This window comes from Apteryx mantelli, chromosome 1, assembly GCF_036417845.1.
Source record: "Apteryx mantelli isolate bAptMan1 chromosome 1, bAptMan1.hap1, whole genome shotgun sequence".
Taxonomy (NCBI): domain Eukaryota; kingdom Metazoa; phylum Chordata; class Aves; order Apterygiformes; family Apterygidae; genus Apteryx; species Apteryx mantelli.
Window position 1 is genome coordinate 33128456 of NC_089978.1, and position 24605 is coordinate 33153060.

General features: G+C 38.1%; 1 protein-coding gene across 2 annotated transcripts; it reads left to right on the forward strand.

The window, feature by feature from the left end:
• Positions 1-295: 295 nt before the first annotated feature.
• Positions 296-23945, forward strand: SUCLA2 (succinate-CoA ligase ADP-forming subunit beta). Of its 2 annotated transcripts, XM_067292161.1 has the most exons (11): positions 296-451; positions 2398-2581; positions 12655-12754; positions 12957-13119; positions 15829-15957; positions 16407-16545; positions 18206-18367; positions 18450-18592; positions 20899-21019; positions 21325-21413; positions 23117-23945. In XM_067292161.1, the coding sequence occupies exons 1-11, from the start codon at positions 365-367 to the stop codon at positions 23189-23191; spliced, it is 1392 nt and encodes a 463-aa protein (XP_067148262.1). In that variant the 5' UTR covers positions 296-364; the 3' UTR covers positions 23192-23945. The 2 variants fall into 2 exon arrangements, with proteins under 2 accessions (XP_067148262.1, XP_067148269.1); XM_067292168.1 differs by lacking the exons at positions 296-451; positions 2398-2581 and adding an exon at positions 2589-2659.
• Positions 23946-24605: the final 660 nt, after the last annotated feature.

Genomic DNA, 24605 nt, shown 5'->3' on the forward strand with positions numbered 1-24605 from the left:
TTATGTCTAAACATTGGGTCTTCAGCTTAGCAATTGGTTTGTTTGCTTTATTGCATGAAGACACCTTAAAATACGGGGGGGAAAAGTATATCTTCGGAGTAAACACGATCGCTGATGTCCCCTGGTGAGCGAGGCTGGACACCCTGTTGCCGCGCCAAGTTCTCCCCGCCAGGGGGCAGCAGGGCCGCGCAGGCAGCGGCGAGGCAGACCATAGAGTCCTCCCCAGGCCGCTGTTATTGGGGAAGAGGAGCCGCCCGAGCGCTTCCTCCTCCGCCGCGTTCGCGTTCCCTCTGCTCCCTCCGCCTCCGCTCGATGGTGGCGCATGCGCGGTGAGAGGGGCACCTGAGGGCGAAGGGGTTCAGCCATGGCGGCCTCCATGATCTGCAGCCGGGTGTCGGCCGGGCTGAGGGGCAACGGCCTCCGTGCCGCGCTGGGCACGGCCACGGCGAAGGTAGCGGGCGCTCGGGAGCGGCGGGGGGCCGGGCCGGGCCGGGGGGGAGGAGGAGGAGGAGGAGGAGGAGGAGGAGGAGGAGGAGGAGGAGGGCGGGGGCGGGAGCGGGAGCGGGAGCGGGGCCGGGGCCGGGTGCGGCGGCGGCCGTTGGGGTGGCCCCCTGCGGGGCAGCGGCCGTTGGGGGCGGCTCGCCGCCCTCCCGCCGCCGCCCGGCCGCGGCGCAGGGGTGGCCGCCCGCTCCCGCACCTCCCCGCAGCCGTCTGTCCGTCCATCTGTCTGTCCGTCCTCGACGTGCGTGCCCCCGGCCGCTGCCCCGTTGTGGCTTGCGGCAGGTCTTCCCCGGGAGGTTCCCGTTTCCTTTCTCTCCACCCCCTCCTCCCCCTTCTCCTAACTTATTTGAAAAATCCCGATATTTCCATCCCTGCCGCCGTGCGAGTCACACGCGAGACCGGGCTATGCCAGTAAACACGCTGCTCCTAGCTCGCCTCTCCCTAGCAGTCAGTCCTTTTGGCCTGGTCTTGTTTCCCCTGAATCCTTCTTTGGAGCGTAATCTCGTTCTTGACTACAGCACCCGTGGAAAATAATAGGAAAAAGAGAACTAGCGAGTCTAAAGTGTAAAATCCTCTGTGCAACGGTCCTCATTCCCCCTGCGGAGGAAGGTCGCTGTGAGTTGCCCTCTCATGTTATGCTGCAGTCTTTGAGGGCACGGGCAGTCAGTCAGCTCCAGAAACAGCAGCCACAGCAGTCAGCACCTCTCGCTTGGGTCCGATGCCAAGAAAAGAGCCTGCTGCTTGCAGAAGGAATCCTTCAGAGATTAAATAGGTTCTGACGATTTGCTAGCCTGAAATGCTATAGTAAGACTCTTGTGTTGTCAGCACTGCCTGTTATATTTGAAATGAAATCAAATCTAGTTTATTAGAAATTTCCCAATACAGATTGATTTTTGTGGTACTTCTATCCAATAATACTTTTTTTTTTTGTTTAATCAAAGATAAAGTCTTACTTGTATCCAAGTCTGTTTTATACTCTTTATACCTTTAATCTTTCAGCTCTAATCAATGTAGATAAATTGGCTGAATTCTCTCCTAAAGTCCATCAGTAGCCATTCTTTTTAAGAGGCATTGTTCATGTAGTATTACTTCTGATTTTTCATAAACAAAATTGATTTCTCCTGGTATTGCTGTACATGAAGTATCCAGTCAGAAATCCTCGGAGTCCTGTACATCAGTTTTGTAGAAGAAATTAAGAATCACTTACTCCGCACTGGAGTTTCCTAGACTGAATATTCAACATGTTTTCTTTTACTTAGTATTTGAAATGTTAAAGTTACCTTGCACTTCTGTCAACCCTCTCATTCAGTATTGATGTTTGAAACTGTTTATCTCTAATTTTCTGTTTCATAATGGTTATATGAAGGCTGGACAGTCTGTTCTGTAGCAAATTTGATGTGCCACGCCATGTACAACCTCTGAGTTTGATGTAAAGTAGTTCTCACTGCCCCTCCTCCCCAGAGCTTAGTTCCCTTAGCTTGACAGAAGACAATCTGCCAGAATTTTTGAACAAATCTATTCCGTGTGCTTTTCTTCTGTTTTCTTATTCTTCCAAGCTCACTGAAGATTTTTTTCCCTACAGATGTACTTCTTGAAGTACTTAAATACTAACTAAACACTCAAGGGTGTTTTAACCCTGCCAGCCCTTGCTAGTTACTGCTAGCAACTGCCCCAGCTCTGCCCCAGTGAAAACCTAGACATGACATGAATGACTAACATGGAAGAGACTAGAGAGTACAAGAACCATAGGATTTAGTGTTCAGATGTTTGTACTGGTACACTAAACTGTACTTGTTTAATAAATAGACTTTTTTTTAAACCTAAGCAAGAGAATAGTTTAAAATACAGTCATGTTCTTTTTTTTATTTTTTATTTTATTTTTTCCTCCTCCTTCAGGTATTTGGTGGAAGTCCAGGAATACTCAATAACCATGGGTTTCAGGTGCAACGGCAACAACAGAGGAGGCTGTCACTACATGAATACTTGAGCATGGGACTGTTGCAGGAGGCTGGCATTTCTGTTCCACATGGACTGGTTGCAAGGTCACCAGAAGAAGCTTACAAAATAGCAAAAGAAATAGGTATAATACTAAAGAGAACATATACAATATAGATGTGGGAGGTGATGCAAGGTGTAACTACTTTTTCTGTCTTTCCCGGTAAGACTTTTCTTGGAGTTCTGAATATACCTTCTCTTTAAGAGAGCCTTTTCCGTGGATAAACTTCCTTGCAGATTTGAGTATTTACATACTGACATTTTCTAATCGGAAGTTTTCTAATGCCACAATGCACAAGCAAACAGTGAAATCAGTTAAGCGACCTAGTTATAAGGACACTCTTGTTTTTGCGTTGAGAAGGGCTTATGCCGTTATATTCCATCCCTGAAATTTAGGTTGAGAGACACTTGACCCTCCTTCCAGGGAAGGATGTGAAGGTATATTAGAGGCACTATTATTCCCATACCCCAAACTCTGCAAATGCTTTTCTTGTAACTTTTGATCCATGTTTAGAAGGAAAGTATTTTGAGAGAATGAGGAAAGTATAAATCTTATTATGTACCTAGACTTCCTTGAGATGTGTAATGCACTCTGGTTTGTGCAAATCCTACATTTCCCCTCTCAAGCTAGGTAGAGAAAATCTTGTGTGAATAGCTTCAGTGGTGGTGATAGGTAAGGCCTCTGTAGTCCAGAACTCCCACAGATCAGAGAAGGTGAAGGATACCTACCTTTATATTGCAGAAGGGCAAAATCCTTTCCTTTTGTGAACATGCTGTCCTGGCAGAATACAACTACTCCTTTCTTGTAGGGGGGAAGAACTATGTTGGCTTGTAGTCATGTGTTAAATTCCTGGCTTGCTGGTGAAAAAGCATCCAATCTCCTTTGGCTGGTGCTTAAATACTTAGATTTGAGCTTTAATTTAGGACTTGACTCTGTCCGTTGATTTGCCCCTTTTACCTACTACCTGTCTCAATAAAATTTTTGGTTTTAATTTGGATCTAATATAAATTCAGCTTCTATTCTTTATATCTGCAATACTAATTTATATAGTTTATTTTAGAGCTTTTCTTCTTCTGGAAAAAATAAAATGTATTAGACTCGTCAAAAGGTTTTAATGGAGGTCATTGCTTGTTATATTCCATTCCCATATGTAAAAGCCTAAGCCTCTTTAGACCTTCCAATTAATTCAAATTTGTCATGATTCCAGAGGTTATATATTTTGTTAGATTCACTTCTGCTTTGTCTGTAGATTTAATGCAAAGAGAAGAATTCTTTTCTAGAGCAAGTTATACTGCTTTGTAATGTACAAAAGAGTTGAAAAGCCTCTTTCCCTTCAGACCTGATGTCCTAGAAATTCAGGTATTGTCTGCTTATCTTCTTTGCCTTGTTCCCATTAAAAAGTAACTGGTACAAACAAAATTATAATTTCATCAGTACAAAAGAAACTTGTTAAAATACTTCCAACTACTCTGAGAATAATTTAAAAACTCAGTCTCTCACCTCTAGTTAAGGATGAGCTTGTAGTATGATTTGAACTTCACAAATATGGCATACCCTTTTGCTTGTGTTAATATCTGCATAGACTTCCTGCTAGTGGCAGATGAGATGAGCCTATGGCTCTTTGCTAGACAACAGGAGAATGTTGTGAGTCAGGATTCCTTTGTTTATTCCTTTTTCTGAGAGGAGACATATAGTGAAGTAGATATATCTGTGATTGCTGTAGTGTAGCTCTGTATCATCCATGTGACCTCACAGATAGGCCTTATATCTTGTGTATGGATGCTGTGCAGCTTCTCAGGAGTAGGGAAAGTGAAGTTGTGAAGTATTTGAGTTAACATTCCTGTATAAGCAAAAATTAAGGAATTCTGGGCTTCTGGATGTCTGCTGTATAGAACTTCCTTTAAGTTGGTATTTGGCACAGACTGGCTCTGTTTGGTACTAGAGAAGAGAAAGGAAGACTGTCCAGATGGAGAACATACTGCAGGGGCGTGGGTTTTGAGGCATTGCTTAAACATTGTCCAGAAGTCATTCTGAATAGTGTCAGATTTATCCTTTGCTGTAGTATTTTGATTTTCTCTGTTAATATAGCCATTTCTCCATTTGTTTTCCTTTAGTATGTACATAAATACAATCGCTAAGAGAGTGGGGAAAAAAATAGCTGTTGTCCACCTGCTCACTGTTTACTTTTATTGTGTAAGAGTTGTTGCAAGTAGATAATAAGATTATCTTTTGCTTCACTTTGTGTGCTAAACTGGTTTTTCAAATGTTTGCCTAAAACATTACAAAGATAGAGCAAGCAGTATTACCAGCTATCTGTCTAGTGCTGATCCACACGTTCCTGATAACCTTTTGTCAGAAACCTGCTCTCTGTAAACTTGAATTTTTGGCACTGGTTTTCCTTCTTTTTGCAAATACCTCATTCCGGTTAGAAATGGGTAACTTTTTATGCTGGTGTAGGTTAATAGCAAATGCACCCTTTTCACTAACAGAAATTATCATAGTTTAGCTGTATCGCTGTAGCTAATCAGTGTAACCCGCTTGTATAAACAAAGCCAAAGCTCAACCATACCAAGGATTATTATTACTGCAAGTGAACTGGCATGAGGTAGAATCAAGCTGATACACAGTAATGTTGCTGTTTCTCTTAGAGCTTGATTGAAAGAGGAAACTCTTAAATAATCAAAATGATAACATTTGTTAGAATTTCATCCAAAGCTTTGTTTCTCTTGAGGTCTGAAGCAAGTTGAAATAGTCTGGACACCAGAAAGCATTCCACCCTCCCCTCATTTCTTCAGGTTCTTGTACTAATTTTTTTTTTCTGCTAAAGTCCAAAGTGTCCTAAATAGAGCATATTGCTTCCCTATATGTAATTTTGAATCTTATGTGAAGTAAAATGCCATATTTGAACTTGCATTGTCTTATTCCCTCTAACATGAGATGAAATTAGATGCTGTGAGAACCTTTTGAGCAATGATGACAGATCACTTATGAGTTGAGTCTTAAGCAAGCAACTTCAAAATTCTCTCTCTCTTTTTTTTAAAACTTTTCAAAGTTTGATTGCTTAACTTCTGCTTCTGGTACCAGATTTCTTCAAATGCTTTCTTCAACTCAGATTCCTCTTCTAGCTGTGATTCTGCAGCTGCTTTTTGTTTTGTTTTGCTTTTTGTTTTTTGTAAGAAAAAAAAGCCTTTTTTGTTCTGTAGTGGGAAGGTTGGACACTAATTATTACAACGTTGGTTTTCATATAGTTTTTTCTTTTCGTATTTATCTGCCTTTCTGAGAATCATCATTGGAATTTGTTATTTGTCACAAAGAACTTTTCCCTATAAAAAGCCCTCTATCTCATTTCAAGTGAAGTATTATCACGTAGTAGTTCATAGAACTCTGTTCCTTCAAAACAACTACCGTTGAGTAATTCAGTCACTTAAGAGAGTTTTAGACCTTCTGTAAATGTTGCTGCTCACTTAATTTTTATCCGGTAGTTCACTGTCTCCATTCGGTCTCTTAGAACCCAGATCTAAGTTCTGCTACTGAAAAAATCCATTCCACTCAGAGCTGAGAAGACTTGTATCTGATGTGGTCTTTAAAGATCTTATTGATTTAAAAAAAATAAAGTTTTTTCTAATTGTTTGTGGTCTTGCAATATGTGGCTCTTCATATGTTACACAGGTGTCTTACTTAAATGTTAAAGAAGTGAGCTGAATAACTTCTGTTCCAGAGTATTCATAAGATGCTGTAGTTTGTCTTGATGAAAGCTTCTAAGTTTATGGTTTCCTCTCAGCCTATCTGTGCATTCTAGCTAACACTTGTAATGACTGGTGCTGATTTAGGAGGTGATAGGCATTTGCTATCAAGAACATGACTAATAAACCCCATGACTATTGCTTGAAGAACAGCTGCTTCATTAGTGCGATAGCACATAGCTCAGCAAGAACAGGCTCTTTGAAATTACAGGCTTATAGTATTGCGGTTTGTTGAGACAGCACCTATGAAAGTATATGTATCCCTGTAGTTGAAGTTTTGATGCCTCCTGACACCTTCCTCTATAACAATTGTTTGGGCAGAAGGGAGTGACTGCTGTATGCCTGTAGAAAAGCCTACTTTTCTGCTGATGTAATATATAAATTTCTGTTCCTGATGATTTGAGAGGTAAGACTTCTGAAGTGATTAATGTCTTGAAGCATCTTTAGTATTCTGGCAGTGTTGTAGGATTTTAAGATAGTAGGTCCTAGACCTTCATGTTCATGACTGACTTTCAAATTTTAGTAAATAAAATAAGCTGTATAGAATAGGAAGCACTGTGAAACTGGGTGCATAACATTCTTACACTTTTCTAAACCAGAGTTTTTGAAAGGCAACTTAAAGCAATGGAGTCTTCTCTACTGCTACTCTTGCTACTGCAGTTTAAAAGATCTAGTCCGTCTCTTTATCAGTGTGGTTTATAAGGAGTGATCTCTCTTTGTATATTTTCTACAGAATGACTCAAGTAATTGAGCTTTAAATTCTCTTGAGTGTTTTTATCCTTTTTCTGTCTGTTGCCTAAATGTACACTCTGTACCCATTTAAAAAAAAAAAGTAATGTATAAACCTGTGTAGATTTATAAATCAATTTGCTGATCTCAGGCTTGATTTAGTCAGAAACCAAAGTTTACTAAAATGTGTGTAATGATTCTGTTAGGCAAAGTACGAGCTTTTTCTTTATTTGCTCTTCAAAAGATTTGGTATACCAGACACAGTTGCCCAGAAGCTTGTGTTGTTGTCTCCTCAGAGGATGCCACACCTTCCTTGGTAGTCTGTGATTATTATTATTTTTTTCTTTGTGTCACACTGAAAGCTCACATCTAATTTGTTGTTCCTAGTACTTCTTGCTTGTTTTGCCATTATCAGTTTTCCTTGTTTGGGAATTATCTCCTTGCATGCGTTAACTGATTGTCTTTTAGATTGTCTTTAGAATCTGAACCTCCAGACAGAGGAGTTTATTCAGCCATTGTAGGACATGGATGGTGTTCTAAGAGACAGACTTGTGCGGAAATCCTTGATCACTGAAGTGTTCAAATAAATCTGCTGTAGTGATCAGATTTATTAAGGATACTAAGTAGTTTTTTCAAGTATGTTTCTGCTTACCTGCCAAAGTCTTTAGATAACCAGCAGTAGTAGTCTAGGAAGTCAAAATTTACTGCATTTCTGGCAAACACTGTTTTTGACATCTGAAGGTTACATTTTGCTTCAGCCTTTGCTTGCCTGCATAACACTTCACTCCTTTGAAGTCCTAATATCAAAGCATATTGATAATAATTCATTAATTCAAATAACTCATCTAACCAGCAGATTCAAATTTTGACTGCTGTATTTTAATTGCTTGACTTAAGCTATTGCCAAAACAAACCAGACTTGCAGGTTGATGAAAAATTTGATGCAGTTATTTAATTAATGGCAGAATGCATTTGCGTAGAAAATAATATTTTGTAATAGGCATGAAACATCTTGTTCCCTCTTCTGACTGATATGATTCCTTCAGTGAAAGTATGAAGATTCCTGGCATATAATTATCTCAGTAACCATACTTGTGGTTTGCATGTAATGATTCATCTAGCACTTGAAAGTTTCAGATGCTGAAAAAAATGTTCAAGTTCAATTCTAAATAGTTATTATTTATTTCCAAAACAAAACACAGACAGTATGCTCCTAAGAGATTCTCTGCTTCCATTCAAAGTAAGGGTTGGCATGCTGTTTATGGTGAGACTTATGTTAATAATGCATTGTTAGTTGCCAAGCCTATCTTTTCCTTCCTTGATTCCAGTAAATACAATGATATTGTCCAAACTTAGAATTTTTATTATATCTCTGCAACAAGAAAAGATTGATTTGCATTACAATTGGATAGAGATTCTTCTTGGAACTAAAAGCTTTTAAATACAGGATTAATGAGGCAGGAGATATGGGTCTCTGTTTCTCTCCCAGGGTAAGTTTGCAGTTGAATGGCAGTTGAGGACTTGATTGATACTTGTGCTATTAACCTATCTCTGTCTCTTACTTTTTTGGTTATTTACACAAACGTGTTGCCTGTTTTATCAGAACACATTAGTCTTGTATACTTAGGAGAGTGTCATGGTCCTAACCATCAGACTTTCTACTTGCACAGAAAATATCAGAGATAGAACAACAATCCTTCTTGCCTCTTAGATAAACTTATGATAAGATCGTATTGTACTTCTTGGATCAATGCATGTAAAGAGAAGATGCCTTTCTCCTAATTTGAAAGCTCAGAAATTATTCCTTCCAATCAAAAAATACCAGTATTGCTTGAAATAAAATCAGGCTGTTTCCTGGTTGCACTTCCTATCTTTCATTGCCTAGTTATTAAACCATTGCTATAGATGAAACCTATAGTATTACTATATAGATTTGGTTGTCCTGAACAGATGCTAACTCAATCTTTTGCTAATTTCAGGCACTTGTTCTTCTCATTGGTGTCTACTCTAATTTTCTGAACACTTCCTGATTCTTTTCAGTCTGTTTTATTTATGTATGCTTTAGCGCTAACTCCCATTAATATGGAAATGTTATTGCTCTTACAAAGGTCTACTGAGTTTTGTGTTGCCTCTGTAGCTTGTTTGCCTGTGTAGCTTGCTTGCCTCAGACTTTAGGTGTACTGAAAAGTTTGTTGATTTGATCTAGTGCCCAGGGTTAACGCCAAAGCTTTACCCTTTCTCACCACTGCTGAAAGCAGCGGTCCAGCTTTCTGGCCTGTGCACTTCTGTGTCCTTGTGCATTTTCTAGTGCTGTCACACAGTGCACAGGCTTGTGGAAGTCTGCTAGATTAGCTTTTGCTTTAAGTTATTACTTCTTCTGATATTCTTGAAGATATCACATGAGTGCTTGTGCTGGTATGAGCAAGTAAACTGGAGTGAAAGGCTGAGGGCAGGAAACAGGATAGGTGCTGTGTTAGAGTAGTGCTAAGCTGTTGTAATTACTTGTGTGGATACCTGCTCCTGGGCAGAGACTGCTATTTTTTTGTCTAAATAAAAGCCTAGCAGTATTTCAAAGCAGTGTAAATAAAATGGGGAAGGGCCCAACTATTCACACTAAGTTAAAAATGCTGCAAGTTTCTGCTTTCCAATTTATTGTAGGGCTCCTGTATGGCAACAGTTTTCTCTGCTGTGGGAATGGCTGTATCAGATTGTGTGGTAGTGCTGCAGTTGTTACACTGCAGTTGAGGTGTGTGACCAAACGTTTCTGTCATCTGTGGTTCTATGGCCACTTTAAATAGGAGCTATAGGAAAAAATGTTTATTGAATAATAAGCTTTTTGTTTGGATCAAGTTATGGTTATCTCAGGTCATGATGCCTTTAAGTTAGTTTCAGCTACATCTGTGAAGTTTAATTGCCTGTAAATTGCTTGATCCTATAGGATCAGGCCAGTGGTGCATCCTGCCCAGTATTCAGTCTCTCATGGTGGCAGAAGAACGTGCTATTCAGGGAGAATGTGAGCCTGGTTATTTTCTGCAGTCCATATCCCTCATGTAACCCCAGCATCCGTAATTGTTCTAGGAATATTAGAGGCAACACCTCTGCCTAGTCTTTTTAGTGTATGATTATGGAGCTGTTGTACAAGAATTTGTCTAATTCCTTTTTGAATCTCCTGATTCTGCTTCCATGTCTCTTCTCATGCCTTCCACTATCATCTGTGTAAAGAAGCATCTTTCTTCTTTTTTTAAACTGACTTCACTTGGTGGGTGGTGTTTGTTTTCGGCTGACATACAGCATGAAACAGTGTACTGATATACTTGTAGAAGTTTTTTTTCCTCTTTTGTTTTGTCCTTCACCAGGTATGGTTAATGACAGTAATGAGGTTCCTGCTTCAGTCTCCTTTGCTAGATTAAAAGAAGTGCTAGGCTCTCTTAGTCCCTTCTTGTAAGAGAAACTCTTCAGTTCACTGATCATCTCAGTAACCGTCTTTCCAGTTGAAGATTACTTCTGTGATCATGGCCAGAGCTGAACATAAAATTCCAGATCAGATCTCATCAGAACGTTAGTTGGCATCTGGTTCAGACTTGTTCATGTTTTGGTATTTATTGCTGGGAGGAATAAACCCTACCAAGAAGGTGCTTGTGGATGAATTTAAGACTTTGTGAAAACTTCTCTGTAGAAGCAGCTTTTGCATTCTAGGCTTAGTGTAGGAGATGAAAAGTAGGGTGGAGAAATAAGACCCTCTCTTCTCAACTTCCTAAGGGTCTGTAAATTGAATTTCTTGGTCTTGATTGCTGAGTATATAAATTCTGAATCTTTCTCCAATGCAAAACTTCTATGGAAAACTCAAAATAGTAAATTAAATAATGCTGCAAATATTTTGAATCCTAAATATTTGAGTAACTTCAAATCCTTGTAAAGGTTTCTAGATAAATCCCCTGTGACCAGGGGAGCAAATGTCTCTTTTGAATCTCTTCACAGAGAAGAAATTATTTCCCTCCATTTCATGCTAACACTCAAAAGTCATGTGCCTCCAAATGTTGTGTTTGCGCTTATGTAGAAGATAAGTTGTGTTTAAATGAGTGGAACTTTATTTTTTAGCTTGTGTGCTAGAGAATGTGGCTTTCATTTGTCTATAAAGCTACTATTTATAATCCTGTTCATCATGACGTTTAGTCTTTCTTAAAGCAAGCAAACTTTGTACTTAAAGTAATTGTATAAAGGTGGGTCTCATGAATAAAAAAGGCCAAAGTCTTGTTTTGCATGGCTTCCGTAAAACATGTTAATCTACTTGATTTCCACTACTCAGTAGCTATAAAAATAGTTACCTTCAAGAACTGAATTAAATCTTAGATAATAAGAGACCATAATAAATCTACATATAACTTGCATGTATATAGCCTGCATGCTTCTCATGCCAAAGAACTTCATATTAGTTGTGAATTTAAATGTCTCTGTCAGTTCATCCTGACAATGACATAAATCTACAAGTAGCTAATTGGGAGTAGTAACTTGAGCATTCCCTTTGCTCATAATCACCTTAACTTCTGATATTATGCCTATTTAATTCCGTCTGGGCTTACAGTGTGCAGGTTAAAGTTTGAATTAGTACAACTTCTTGGTGCCTGACATAATCCTTCTCACTATGCACAGAGGGTAGTTTTGCTCAAGCACTGTAATTTCTCTGATGCTTTTCCAAGGTTTCTTTTCACATCTGAGAGGACAGCAAGTTCTTTCTTTGCCCAGAAAGACCAGAGTGGCTCAGCTAACTGCAGCATGGAACAAGATGGGATGGGCCACACAAATGTGAATGGCGCAGCTCTTGCATCTTGCAGTCTAGTTGCTTTCTGCAGTGTATTCAGAGTGTAATTAAACTTGAGTTGTATCTCAGAGCTTTGGTTTTCCTCCTTTATCACCTTAAATGACTTGATATGCTTTATTTGCTTTTTATTTTTCAGTGACACTGTAAAATAGCCCAGTTGATCATGAATTTATAATTTTACTTTTTAATATAGTAAAAATAAAAATTTTACTTTTTAAAATCCAAATGCACAGCCTGCCCTACCTAGAAGAGTATTTTGGAAAGGAATTTTAAAACAGTTAAAGACAATTAACTAAAAGGCTTGCTCTGCCTCTTCTGGGAAAAAATAGTGGATTTGCTTAGGCCTCTGACTTCTGCAAAGCACTCATGCTTATGCATCAGTGCTCTGCTGAATGGAAGCCATAATGGACATACAATTAACTTGGGTAAGTGCCATAGTTACATATCATTGCTGAGAAGATAATGGTTAAAGTGAAAACATAGGGTATTCTTATTTGTCTGAGGAAAATAAATTTAATCTTGTTAATAGTCTGTGAGATACCAACCCTTTCTAACTGATTGCTTAATCACTTGTGATTCAGACAAATGTGTTATGGAAATAAATCAGAACACTCAAAGATGAAAGATGTTTTTCGGCTACTAACTCACCAAGGTTTGTTCACAGAACAGCCTAAAGCTGCAGTTTGTGGATGGTTTGAGATTTTCAGGATAACCTATATGAGTTATGATACAGTTCTTGATTTACATATTTGTGTTTTGAATCTGGGGAGGAGGGAATAAAATGAAAAGAGCCTTTATTATTCTACCTGGGGCAAATCGTTTTTAGGAGTCACATATGTCAAATTGTGGGTTTTCTTTCATTCTAGGTTCAAAGGACCTTGTGGTAAAAGCACAGGTTTTAGCTGGTGGTAGAGGAAAAGGAACATTTGAAGGTGGCCTCAAAGGAGGAGTGAAAATAGTTTTTTCGTAAGTCACTTCTAAATTATCCAACCAAGTGGAAAAACTTCAAAATTTTATGTTAAGAATGAGTTGAAGCTATTGATTAGTTTAAAACCAATGTTTTAATTATTAAGCTTAAAAATAACAAAAACTAGGTAAGATTTTTTTTAATGCTACTTCTGTTTTTCCAGTGGTTTCCTTGTCACATTCTGAGCTTCTTGTATTCTAGTCCAGAAGAAGCAAAAGATATCTCCTCCAAAATGATTGGAAAGAAGTTATTTACCAAGCAGACAGGAGAAAAGGGCAGGATATGCAATCAAGTATTTATCTGTGAGCGCAGATATCCCAGGAGAGAATACTATTTTGCGATAACAATGGAAAGGTCATTTCAAGTGAGTAATACTAGAAATAGAACTCAATTAACTTGCTATAGCTGAATTAAAAGAATACTGTTTGCTGTAGGGGTCACTTGTATCTGAAACTCAGAAATATACATGAGCTGCTCTTCCTTTGCCAGTATCTCTGACTATATGGTTGCCTTAGCATTTTGAATGTTTTAACAATGTTGTGCTACAATTTAAATTTAGGAAATAATAAAAAGAGTGGTGGTAGCCCCAACTGAAATCCAGAGTTGCATGGCTGCAGGGGAGATGAGTGGAAAGAAGGGATTGTTTTCATTTTGTTTTTAAAGTTGACACTTATCTGCCAGATGCTTATACTAGAGTTTAGTTTAAAAATACAGCTATCCACACAGGATGAATAAAAGTATTTTGGAAGAGCCGATGGTTCTGGATAAATCGGGCATCTTGTCCTCCAGTGTGCAGAGATTCCTGGGGAGCATCCCTTGTAATTCTGGAAGTGCTGGTAGCTTTCTTATGCTAATACTCCTCAGAAACTGGTAAGGAGATTTGGGCCTGGAGGTCTGTCTTCAGAGCTTCTGGAATGAGGGAAGCCATAGTTTTCATGTTCCTATATTCTATATGGTGGGTATGTAGATTTTAGGCTGCGATGCAAAACCAGTTCCTGAAACCTGTCAGTGTATAATCTGGTAGAATACTGCTCTGTTATCAAGCAAAGAGAATGAATTGCTAAATAACTTTACCAAAACCATGGTAAAGCAGATCTTGGAACTTTGCCTTCTGAAGCCCTACAAACTGAGGTTAGTCTACCCACATGCTTAGGAGTTTATGGAGGCAGAGCTCTTTGTAGTTTAAGAGGAGTATCTCTGCTGTGAGTATGAAATAATTTTGTGTGGATTAATAAGGAAACTAGTCTTTCTCTTGTTTATTTACAAAATCACAAGTTAAATATTGTATGTGTTCCCTCCTCTTCCTTCATAGTGTTCTTTCTGATAAGTAAATATGTTTCTTGGGTTTTAGTACAGTTAAGAGACTTGGACACTTGTATTCTGTTGTACTGCATAAAAGCTGGGAAGATCAGAATGTTATAGTATCCATGCCAGACTTACCACAAGGTGGCATTAAAATACTACAAATGGTTGGATTTTGTAATCTGAAATTTCGTACTATTTAAGCAAGCATGCTTATGGAAAGAAAATTTACTTAACCGATTTAAGCAAGTTAGGGAGAGAACGCAAATATGTTTTCCTGACTTGCTCTTGCTATCGTATTAAAAAAAATTGTGTTAGTGTATATTGAGCATAATTGTGGAGGTTATTGTTTTGCGATAAAAATGTTCCTTATTATTACTGTTCAGTTTTTATTTCTTGTTTTTAGATATGCTTATAATTTCTATAACTTGTCTAGGATGATGATGATGAGAAAATACCTTTCAAAAGAAGGAAATGTGATGGTTGAGTAACATACATTGTGTATTTCTGTTGCTGCAAATCTCTTCAATTAAGGGAGAAAAAGACCTCTAAGATGGTTGACAGTGCAACTGGGTGTCTCAATTGCTATTCATCAATGGGACAAGACTTCTTATGTCTTAAGCAAAACTGTTCACTTTGGTTAACTGTACCAAATGATGAGTTGAATTATTTTTATATCATGCTTGTAGCTTTCTGACTTTGTTCAGGATGTGAATATCCTGAAATGTTGTGCTGAACCTTGCTGCTCAGTGTAGGATAATTCAGCATCTACTTGTTTCTGTTTGGAAGGACGGTGATGGGAGGGGAGTGGTGTGGTTGTTAGGCATTCTGTGAACCACCGTTGCACTTTCTGCAATTAACTGTCAACAGCTATAAAGCTGTTTAATGTTTAAAACCTGTGCTAATAGGAAGTGCTGCCTTAGTACGCCAGCTGTCATAATCCATGCTGGCTGGTGATAAGGGCAGGTAGTTGAGATGACACAAGGGAATATATCTTGACTGTAAATTGGAGGAATATTCCCTCAGGGAGAGATTTTTCAGATATCATGGTAGTGAGTCCTTGATGCTTCTGTTGAGATGGAGACAGAAGCCTTTTTGGTTTTTCCCTGCTAAGGATGTTGTCAGTTTCAGCTATCTAATTTCTTCTATTATTGAATAATTGAGTGCTGTTTTGTCAGAACTCTTTGGCTTATTTTCAGTGATGGCTATAGTTAGTGAGCTTTATGATCCAACTGAGTAGGAATGGCCTGTACTAACTTTGCACTAGGTTGTGCGGATCTGGATTTGTCCTTGGAGCTGGAGCTTGACAGGGTGAATGAAGGAGTGCCTTGGCTTTGATGTGTGTTTGTGTAGGCGTGAGAGGAGAAGGGGGAAATAAGGTTGTTCCTTCTCTGGTGATAGTTTAACCTAGAAGATAAAACACGTGACTACTAATTTGAATCTTTCTATCAAAATTTAAAACCAGTATCTTTATGTTAATTCCTCTGTTGATATGGGATGTACAAAGGATAGAGTTTTCCTTGTTAGAAGAAATTGGACCCAAGATACACCTTACAGTTTGGAAAGTTTTATTAAAAGGGTTTGTGTAGATGTATTGAATAGAAAAGATAGTAACAGTCTCTTCGGTAGGAACATATAAGTAAATTGTCCAGATCCCGGTTTTCCAACTAACAACATGGTTTTATTGTTGTGGGGTGTCTTATGGGAAGAACTAAGTTTCAATGATATGGTATAAAATTATTTACACTTTTTTTTTCCCTTCTTGTTCTAGGGTCCTGTGCTGATAGGCAGTTCTCAGGGTGGTGTTAATATTGAAGATGTTGCTGCAGAGAATCCTGATGCGATAATTAAGGAACCCATTGACATAGTAGAAGGCATAAAAAAGGAGCAAGCTGTTAGGGTAATTGTTAATGTGGAAAAGTACACATTAGTGAGGATGGGAGTGCTGCTTCTAAATTTTATAAAGTGTACATGCCTTGAGCCTGCTGAGTTGTCTTAAACCCTTTTTGACACTTTAAACCAATTGTACTAGATATTTAAATATTTTCAGTTTAATAGTTAATATAAATCTAACTCTGCGCAGCAGTGTTTTATATGTATTTGTAAAGGTATATAATGCTGATCTTGCTTCTAATTTTACTATCTCTCTTTTTGGATAAGTGCAGTCTTTAATATTAAAAACAATCTTTTCAAACCCAAGAGTTATTTCCTTTCTGGAAGATAGGAGAAATTCTTCTTCTGCAAATTCTGTTGATGCTGAAATAATAGCTAGACTGGGAGATTCCTAATTTGTAACTGTAAATCAAAACCTAAACACCAGTGAACAGATAACTATTCTTCTACTTTCAGCTTGCCCAAAAAATGGGTTTTCCTCCTAATCTGGTGGATGAAGCAGCCGAAAATATGATCAAATTATATAACCTTTTTCTGAAATATGATGCTACCATGATAGAAATAAACCCTATGGTGGAAGATGCATCAGGAGTTGGTAATGTTTCTTCTCTTCATATTGCTCTTGTAACAGGTTACATTTTTGCAAATCTAAGGTAGTTGCTATAAACTGAACTTCTGCTAAAACTTCAGCTGTGTACAGCAAAAGGACTTGGCATTAGCATGCTACTTTGAGAAATGAATTTAATATAGCAAATAAATCTGGGATTCTAAGCATAGTAGGTATCTGCTCATAGCTGCTAAGTATCATCTAAAATTTAAATAGCTTTTTTTTTAAGCCACATCTTCTGTTTGGGTACCCAGCATAAGGCATTCCTGGAAACTGGGTCTTTTCAAAGTTCATGATTTGAAACTTGAGCCCTCTTGGGTGTTCACAGTTGGTACTGAAAAGGTAGCCAGAATAGCAGCAACTTCTAAAAATCTCCTGCCTTTACTACTCATGCAGCAGAAAGACTAATTTTGACAATGTGTTTTAAGGACAACAAGTTTTCAAGTGGTCTCTTGATTTTTTTTTTTTTTTTTTTTAATCAGGTTTTTAGCATATCCAGTTGTAGAGAAGTTAGCTGATAACCCATCACAGCCAATTCCCCTCTCAACAGCAACAGAAAATCTGTGGAGAATGTTTGTACTTGAACTCAGGTGTAACAATTTTAAATTTAATGATGCATGCAGCTCCTTTGTCCAAGTTTACAGTTACTCCACCTTTACTATGTTTTTTAAGTCATTCACTTAAATGAGTATGCTACTCTTGGTAGAATGCTCGTTGGTAGGGCTTTAGAACCGTATGGAGCAGTAGCTCACCTTTGTTTCTCTTGCTTTGCCATTTTTATATCATCTCTAGTGAGGGGTGGGAATGACATTACATTTGTACAGACAGAAAAAGAGTAGTTAGTATTGTCCTTGAAACACAATATAATGTTGTAAGAGAGCAGAGTTCCAATATGAATTTTTGCTGTGTGGATATTAACTTTGTATAGACAGTTTAGTACATGTACAAGAGTTATGTTGAAGAGGACGTTGTACCAGACACTGATATATGCATCAGTGAATCTGTGGTTAATATTCTGAAGTTGGCTAAGCCAAAGGAAGTTGGGGAATTCTCCCTTGCCCTCAGTAACTGTGTTCTGATGTAAAGAATACTCTAGATTTTCCATTTCAGCTGCTGTATCTAAGTGAAACTTTATTTTGTGTGTGTGTTCTTCTGACACCTTTTCTTCCAACTCAGCTAGCTTTTTCTGTTATGTGTGCGCGCATGCACACATACACACAGTCTCTCTCTATATATTTAATCTAGAAGCAGAAATCTAAGAGGAGTAAAAAAAAATACCAAAAGAAGGCCTTCTGTAGGGATTAATCTGGTGCTAACTATTTAAGCATAATTTGCCCAGATTTATCAAACAGCTTGTTGTGGAGTTCTTTCTTTTTAGCGTGTCGCAAGAAATATGGTTATCTTTGCTGTTTGCACAGTTAAAGGGACTTAATTGGTTGTCTGTGTGGGTAACTGGAGAGCATCTGGCAGTCTTACCTCCTGTGAAATGTGTCATTTCAGCAAAACTTAAGTTTGCACTGCATAAGCTAGCCACCAAGTTTGACTTCACACACTCTTAACATGTTCATGTAACAAATGACCTATTATTTTAGTAGCAATGGCATTAAATGACATGTTGATTTTTTTTTTCTTCCTTCTTTCCTTTCAGTTATGTGTATGGATGCAAAGATAAATTTTGACAGTAATTCAGCCTATCGTCAGAAGAAGATCTTTGATATGCAAGATTGGACACAGGAAGATCAGAGAGACAGGGATGCAGCAAAAGCTGATCTCAACTATATAGGATTAGATGGAAACATAGGCTGTTTAGGTATGTCCTGTTTGATGAATGTTAAGTGACTTTTAATGGATTTATAAACTGAATTCCTAAATGTTACCTTTATTTTTTATAGTCAATGGTGCTGGTTTAGCTATGGCTACAATGGATATAATCAAACTTCATGGAGGAACTCCAGCAAACTTCCTTGATGTTGGTGGTGGCGCTACAGTGCAGCAAGTAACAGAAGCCTTTAAACTTATTACCTCTGATAAAAAGGTGAGGGAAGAGTTGCCATATCAAGGTACTATATGGTGGAAAGACAAGCTGTGCTTTAAAATATAATGCTTAGTACGTGTTCTTTAGAAAACAGGTTTTACAAGCGTAGAGTTAAAAAGGGAAGAAAATGGAGATGTTAGCTAAATCTTGACAAAGATGAAGGCTTGAAAAAGTTTTGAAGTTCTCTCCTTTTTGAAAGATATTCTTTTGTTGAATATTGAGTAGGCCGTTTGTGTCCCCCTCACTCCCCCCACTGAAGGAACAGCTGTATTTGACTCTTTCCCAGAAATCCTTTTGAGTCTGAAATTCCTTCCACCTGCTGTTTAAGCAGAAACCAGTATTCAAATGGATTTCCATTCCTTTTCTTTTCTTTTCTTTTCTTTTCTTTTCTTTTCTTTTCTTTTCTTTTCTTTTCTTTTCTTTTCTTTTCTTTTCGCACTTGGGTGCCTGTTTTGCAGCTGGATCTGATTTGCACATGGAGTTGCAGGGTGGATATTCTGTGCTGTACACAAACAATAAGATTCTAAGGTACTAATTATATGATAATATAAGATCAAATAACTTCACAATGGGCTTGGAAGGCCATTAATGCTTTGTCTTATTCAAAATTTCTCAGAGATGCTTGAACATTATTAGAATAATAAATTGGTTGTAACCAGGGGAAGAACTTTACTATCCCAGAAAGGTAACGGGAGGACTGACTTGATTGTCTGCGTGAGAGTTGACTATTCCAAATGGGAACTGGATGTCAGTTTGGGACTTTTTAAAAACAAACAAGCAAAAAAACAAAAAAGGAGGTAACAAGGTGGGAGTGCCTTGCAGGAACTGTTAATGATATGTTACTTTTGCACCAGAATTTAGCGCAGCTCTTGCCCTTCTTTCAAGGAAGGTGCCAGAAACAAATAGAGGCTGCTTGTTGTGCACACAAGGGCAGTGCTTAGTTTCTTCCCCTTTAGAAAGATTCTTATTAAATGCAGGGTCTAACATTCTTTCCTAGAATGTTCTTACTTCACCTGTTTTCAGCAAACTGAGGAGAAAGTGAGGGACACAGGCACAGAACACCTGAGGGAAAAGGAAGATGGTCCTCAAGCAAGAAGAAAAAAGGAGGAAAAAACTGGGGATTGGCAGTTTGGAAGACAAGTTCTTACAATGCCACATTGTCTGCTGACTCATGAGATGCTGTTCAAGCACAATTCCTACTCTCTTTTCCTTTCTGTCTGTCTTCAGCTGCTTACTCTTTTATCAAAAAGGTGACTAGCTGGTATCCTGGTGCTGAAAGTAAAACAGCAGTGCAGCCCACTGGTGGCATGGACTGGATTCTAGCTGGGTCTAGTTCAGGGATTGTTTGGAAAAGCCTTGTAGGTGCCAGTCTAGATTGCTCTTGCTCCTGTTCCTGAGGGGTGGTAGCAATGTGACACAGATGAGCCAGTCTAATAGCAAGAAAGTGGGAACCAAGCTACTGTTTGCCAGCTGCACAGTGTCTTGTCTTGTTAAGTTTATTCTGTGTTTTAAGGCTGTCCATTTTTTTGCTCCTACTTTTTTCCACATTTCACCCACTGACTGAAATCTTTTCACTCCTCCTTTCTACCAATTAAGTAGGAAAGGTCTTTTCCTTAAGCTCAGACTTGGTCCTTCTGAATGAAAAATATTTCAGATGTCTTACCTTTAAACATGATAGCTTTTGATGTAAACTGTATAAAGTATCTTGCATATGAGTTTTGTGTATTTTCTTGTGTTCTTCAGGGTGTTCTCTTCAGTATGCTGAGGGACCAGTGTGGAAAATACCTCTGCTTGGATAATGTTAGAAAGGGGAAAATTAAACTGTTGACAAACTGAGTAGTTAAATAGCTTTAATTGCTGAGGTTTCATCTGTTTGATTTGCTTGAAGAAAAGCAGCTCTCTTTAGAATATTCTGAGCATGACTTCAGAGCATGACTAGTAATGGGCAGTGATAGATTAGTACAGAAAATGTTTGTGTTTCTGTTAATGTAATTATTTACAGCTTGTATTCTGTGTAAGGGAAATGGCTATTGCCTGCATCTCATGCTGATTTGAAGGACAAATGTGGAAATTTCCAGGGACAGGCATTTTTGCAAAAGCATTTTCCTGAAGTAAATGTCCTGCTGTATGTGAACTCTACTTTTGCTCCTGATGTTCTCTAGAACACAGATGTTCGCTTTATTGAGCTAAGGCCCTCATTGCACTTCTAGAACTTTAATTTTCCCCAAGTTGAAAGGCTGAGTACTACTTTTATCTGCTGTGCCTCTGGCCATTTTTAATTTGAATATTGTCATTTTTTTCTGTAGGTACTGGCTATTCTGGTAAATATTTTTGGTGGCATTATGCGATGTGATGTGATTGCACAAGGTATTGTTATGGCAGTAAAGGATTTGGACCTAAAAGTACCTATTGTGGTACGGTTGCAAGGTGAGTATTCTTCATGGGTGGTAAGTGTATTTCTATCTGTACTGACAAATATTCTGAAGCTTATATTTTGCATAGCAAGTTGCCTGCAAGTTGAAGACTATGGAAAAATAGGCAAACCTAGAATTTAGGAGTTAAGGATTGACAACTTTAATAGAGATTTCCTATTCTTACAACTACTGAAGTAGTTGTCTTCTAGTTTTGTCCACCAGCTTACTTTTGGAACACCTTCACTAGAAAATATAAGCATACTCTGGAAGTAGTAGTATGCTGTTCAGTAACGGTTGCATTTTTGTCTGTTTCTTAAGGTACACGGGTTGATGATGCCAAAGCTTTAATAACAGCTAGCGGCCTCAAGATCCTTGCCTGTGATGACTTGGATGAAGCCGCTAAAATGGTAAGAGAGCTGTTTACATTCAGAACACAGCATCTGTTACAGAATATTCAAAAGTGAAACTCCTTTCAGTCAACTAAAGGTATCCTAGGATAAATCACAGTGTCAGTTATGATCAAGCCCTTGCAGCAAATATTTTACAAATTAATTTGTACATAATTTATAAAGCAAAGAACTATGTAATCAGAAGCTATTACATTCCAAAAGTTTCTGTATTTGGGACTTTAATTCTCCCCCCCCCCCCCAAAAAAAAAGGTTAAAAAATAGGTTTAATTGAAGAAAAAAACAACCCCCCCCCCCCAGGTAAACTACCAGATCAGTCATCCTCCTTGGTAGGGAATGGGTAAGAATTTGGTTTTATAAATTGGAAGAAAATACTTAAATCTAGATTGCTGAAAAATGCAAGGCAACATTTCCTTTGATAGAGCACTATATTTCAGTGTGCATAGTTAAGGCCATACATATTTGATTGCTTTGTTGCCTCATCAGGTAGTTATATATACAGACAGGTTACTTTGCTTCCTGGGGCTGAAGCTGCAGAAGCAGCTGTGGGTCACTTGGAGGAAGAATCTGCTTGGCCTGACAGTATGTCCTCCCATTTTAGAGAATAGTGTAAAGTCCTGCTAGGCTGATCAAGCTTGTACTTAGTCAACAGAAAGCTTCCTTAACAGCATATATGGGTCTCTATGCTATACTGCATCTATGTAATGTGTCTCCTAAACCTGCTGATGTTCTGGCAATTAAATGCATTGGGCCATGCAAGTGGAGTTTGAATTAGTTTTGTAATCTTAGATTGTCTGCAGAGACCCTTTTTGAAAGGGTTACAGTTGTATTTGTATGTTGTACATAGGTAATTCTTTAAACAGCTTTATGTAAGATGATGGAATGAATGGGATAAACAAACAGAATCAGCATGATGAGTTGAGTATTCCAAGCAGTGATTATAACCAGAGATATTAAAGGCTTTTTTTTTTTTAACCTAAATATTCAATAGATGTTCATAAATGATTTTGGTTAACTAGGATTTTAGATGCTTTTGAAGTTAGGTAATGTGGAAAAGGAAACATTACAAATGTGTAGCAACAAAAAAGATGATTGATCTACAAAAAATTTTAGAAGGGGTCTGGTGGATTTTGTATCATGGGGAAACTTAAAGTTCTGAATCTTCTCTTTCCTGATGATCCTCTTGCTCAATTGTAGTATTTGATTCTAAGCAGGAATTAATCCACACAAGTTTTGACTAATTATGCAAGAGGAGTTGAGCCCCTGTAAGGTATCAAAGTATGGTCCAGAAGTGCTTGTAACAAAAACTTACGGGAGGAAAAGATCCTAGATATCTAAAATCCCTTGTAAATAGGCAACCCTTGCAGCCTTCTCCCGCTTCCCCTGCCCCCCAGCAGCATGGTCGATAAAGTGGTAAACTTGCAGCATTTAGCTTGATGTTTGCTTGGTTGTAAATGAGAACCAGACATTGTATAACTGTGTGAGATGGTTTGGGTTTTGTTTTCCAAAAGACTTGGCTAATTCTTCAATTAAAGGTGGTTAAGAAGCACTGGACTAGGTCAGTGTGTTGGGTGGTCATGGTGGTTGTTTTTAAACACTAAGAATCTTATTCTCTGGCATTACTTTGTTTAAAATGATTATCTGGTCCAACTCAGTCAACTTAGGAGTGTTTTAAAATGAAGCCTTTATCTTCTCTTTTCCAGGTGGTGAAACTCTCTGAAATAGTAAGCCTAGCAAAACAAGCTCAGGTGGATGTTAAATTTCAGTTGCCAATTTGATCTGAGAAATGTCATGCCACTGTCTGATATGTTCCCTGAAATACTGTGTTCTGTGGGATATCTTTCTTTTTTTGTGTGGAGGTTTAACTTGTTTGACAGGCACACAAACTTAAAGTACCTGGTCTTTAATGTTAACATTCAGAATGGTCAGAATTCTTGTAAAAGTGTGTATTGCTGATATTTAGTCCTTAGTTGCTGTTTGCAAGCCACCAGCTTCTGCTGCAGAATGTCACTGGCAATATACTTCTACATTGTCCAAAGCAAAGCTTCTGGTTGAAAAATAATTATTCTGAATAAATTCTAAAGTTACTTTACTTGTAAATTTATATTAGCCTTGGTTAAAAATAAATATGACAAGACTCTAGTTGTCCATGTGGAGAAACATATTGAAACGGTATTTTATATTGGAGACAGTTGTACTTAGCAGTATAATGAACTTGAGCAAACCAATCATTATTTATGAACAGGTGCATTTGAACTTGCCCAGAAGCATTTTTTAGAAGTGCTTCTCTGAAGTGGCTGGTTACTCTTCTGGGTAACATGTTTAATCACTACAAAATATACTGTAGCACTTAGATTTTCATGATTTCTCATCCTTATAAGAAAGCATCATGTAGTTCTGTATATGAACAAGCATTTACCATGCTTCAAGGAGATGAAACACGTGGAGAACTGGAATGTCTATTGTACATCACTAATAAAACTGTACATTAATAAAATGTCTCCCAAAACTTTTACTGAGATTTTCTTTATACGTCACCATTCTGATTAGTAGCATAAGCTCATTGACTAATCTGTGATTTAAGGTGGTAAGCTAAAAGCTTTTTAGAAGTAAATTTATAATATCACATCTCTTCAGTTGTTTTCCCCTTCAATTGCATTGCCTAATCAAAATGTGAACTTGGGCTGTGTTGAAAAGCTCGGACAAATACTGTGCGTATAGCATCTTACTAAAGTGACCAAAACTGATCTTGGCATGAACAAAGATGCAGGGAAATATTCCCTTTATGAGAAATGGTGCTTCTACCTACAAATCTAATACTCAGTACTAGTTTTTCTCCCCTTGCAATGCTGTTGATTTTGGTGTTACATAAAACTTGGAACTTGGCTGATAATACTTTTATCACTTGGTTTAAAACTTGATTCTAAATTGCTATTTCTCATTTTTTGTTGTGTTGTTTCTTTGCTTAAAATCCCATTTTCTTTTCACTCTGAACTCGGACTGGATTATTTTGGATTCTAGTTGACTAGTGTCTGCTGTCAGTCTGGCATGCTAAATTGGTCTTGTGGGTGTACTTGGAATTGCTTTCATTCAGTGGCCTTCAATGCATTTGTAGAGATAATTAGTTTGAATAGACTTGTTAAGCATTGAATAATTCAGAGAATATAATTCATTTCTAGCTTATAGTTTTGC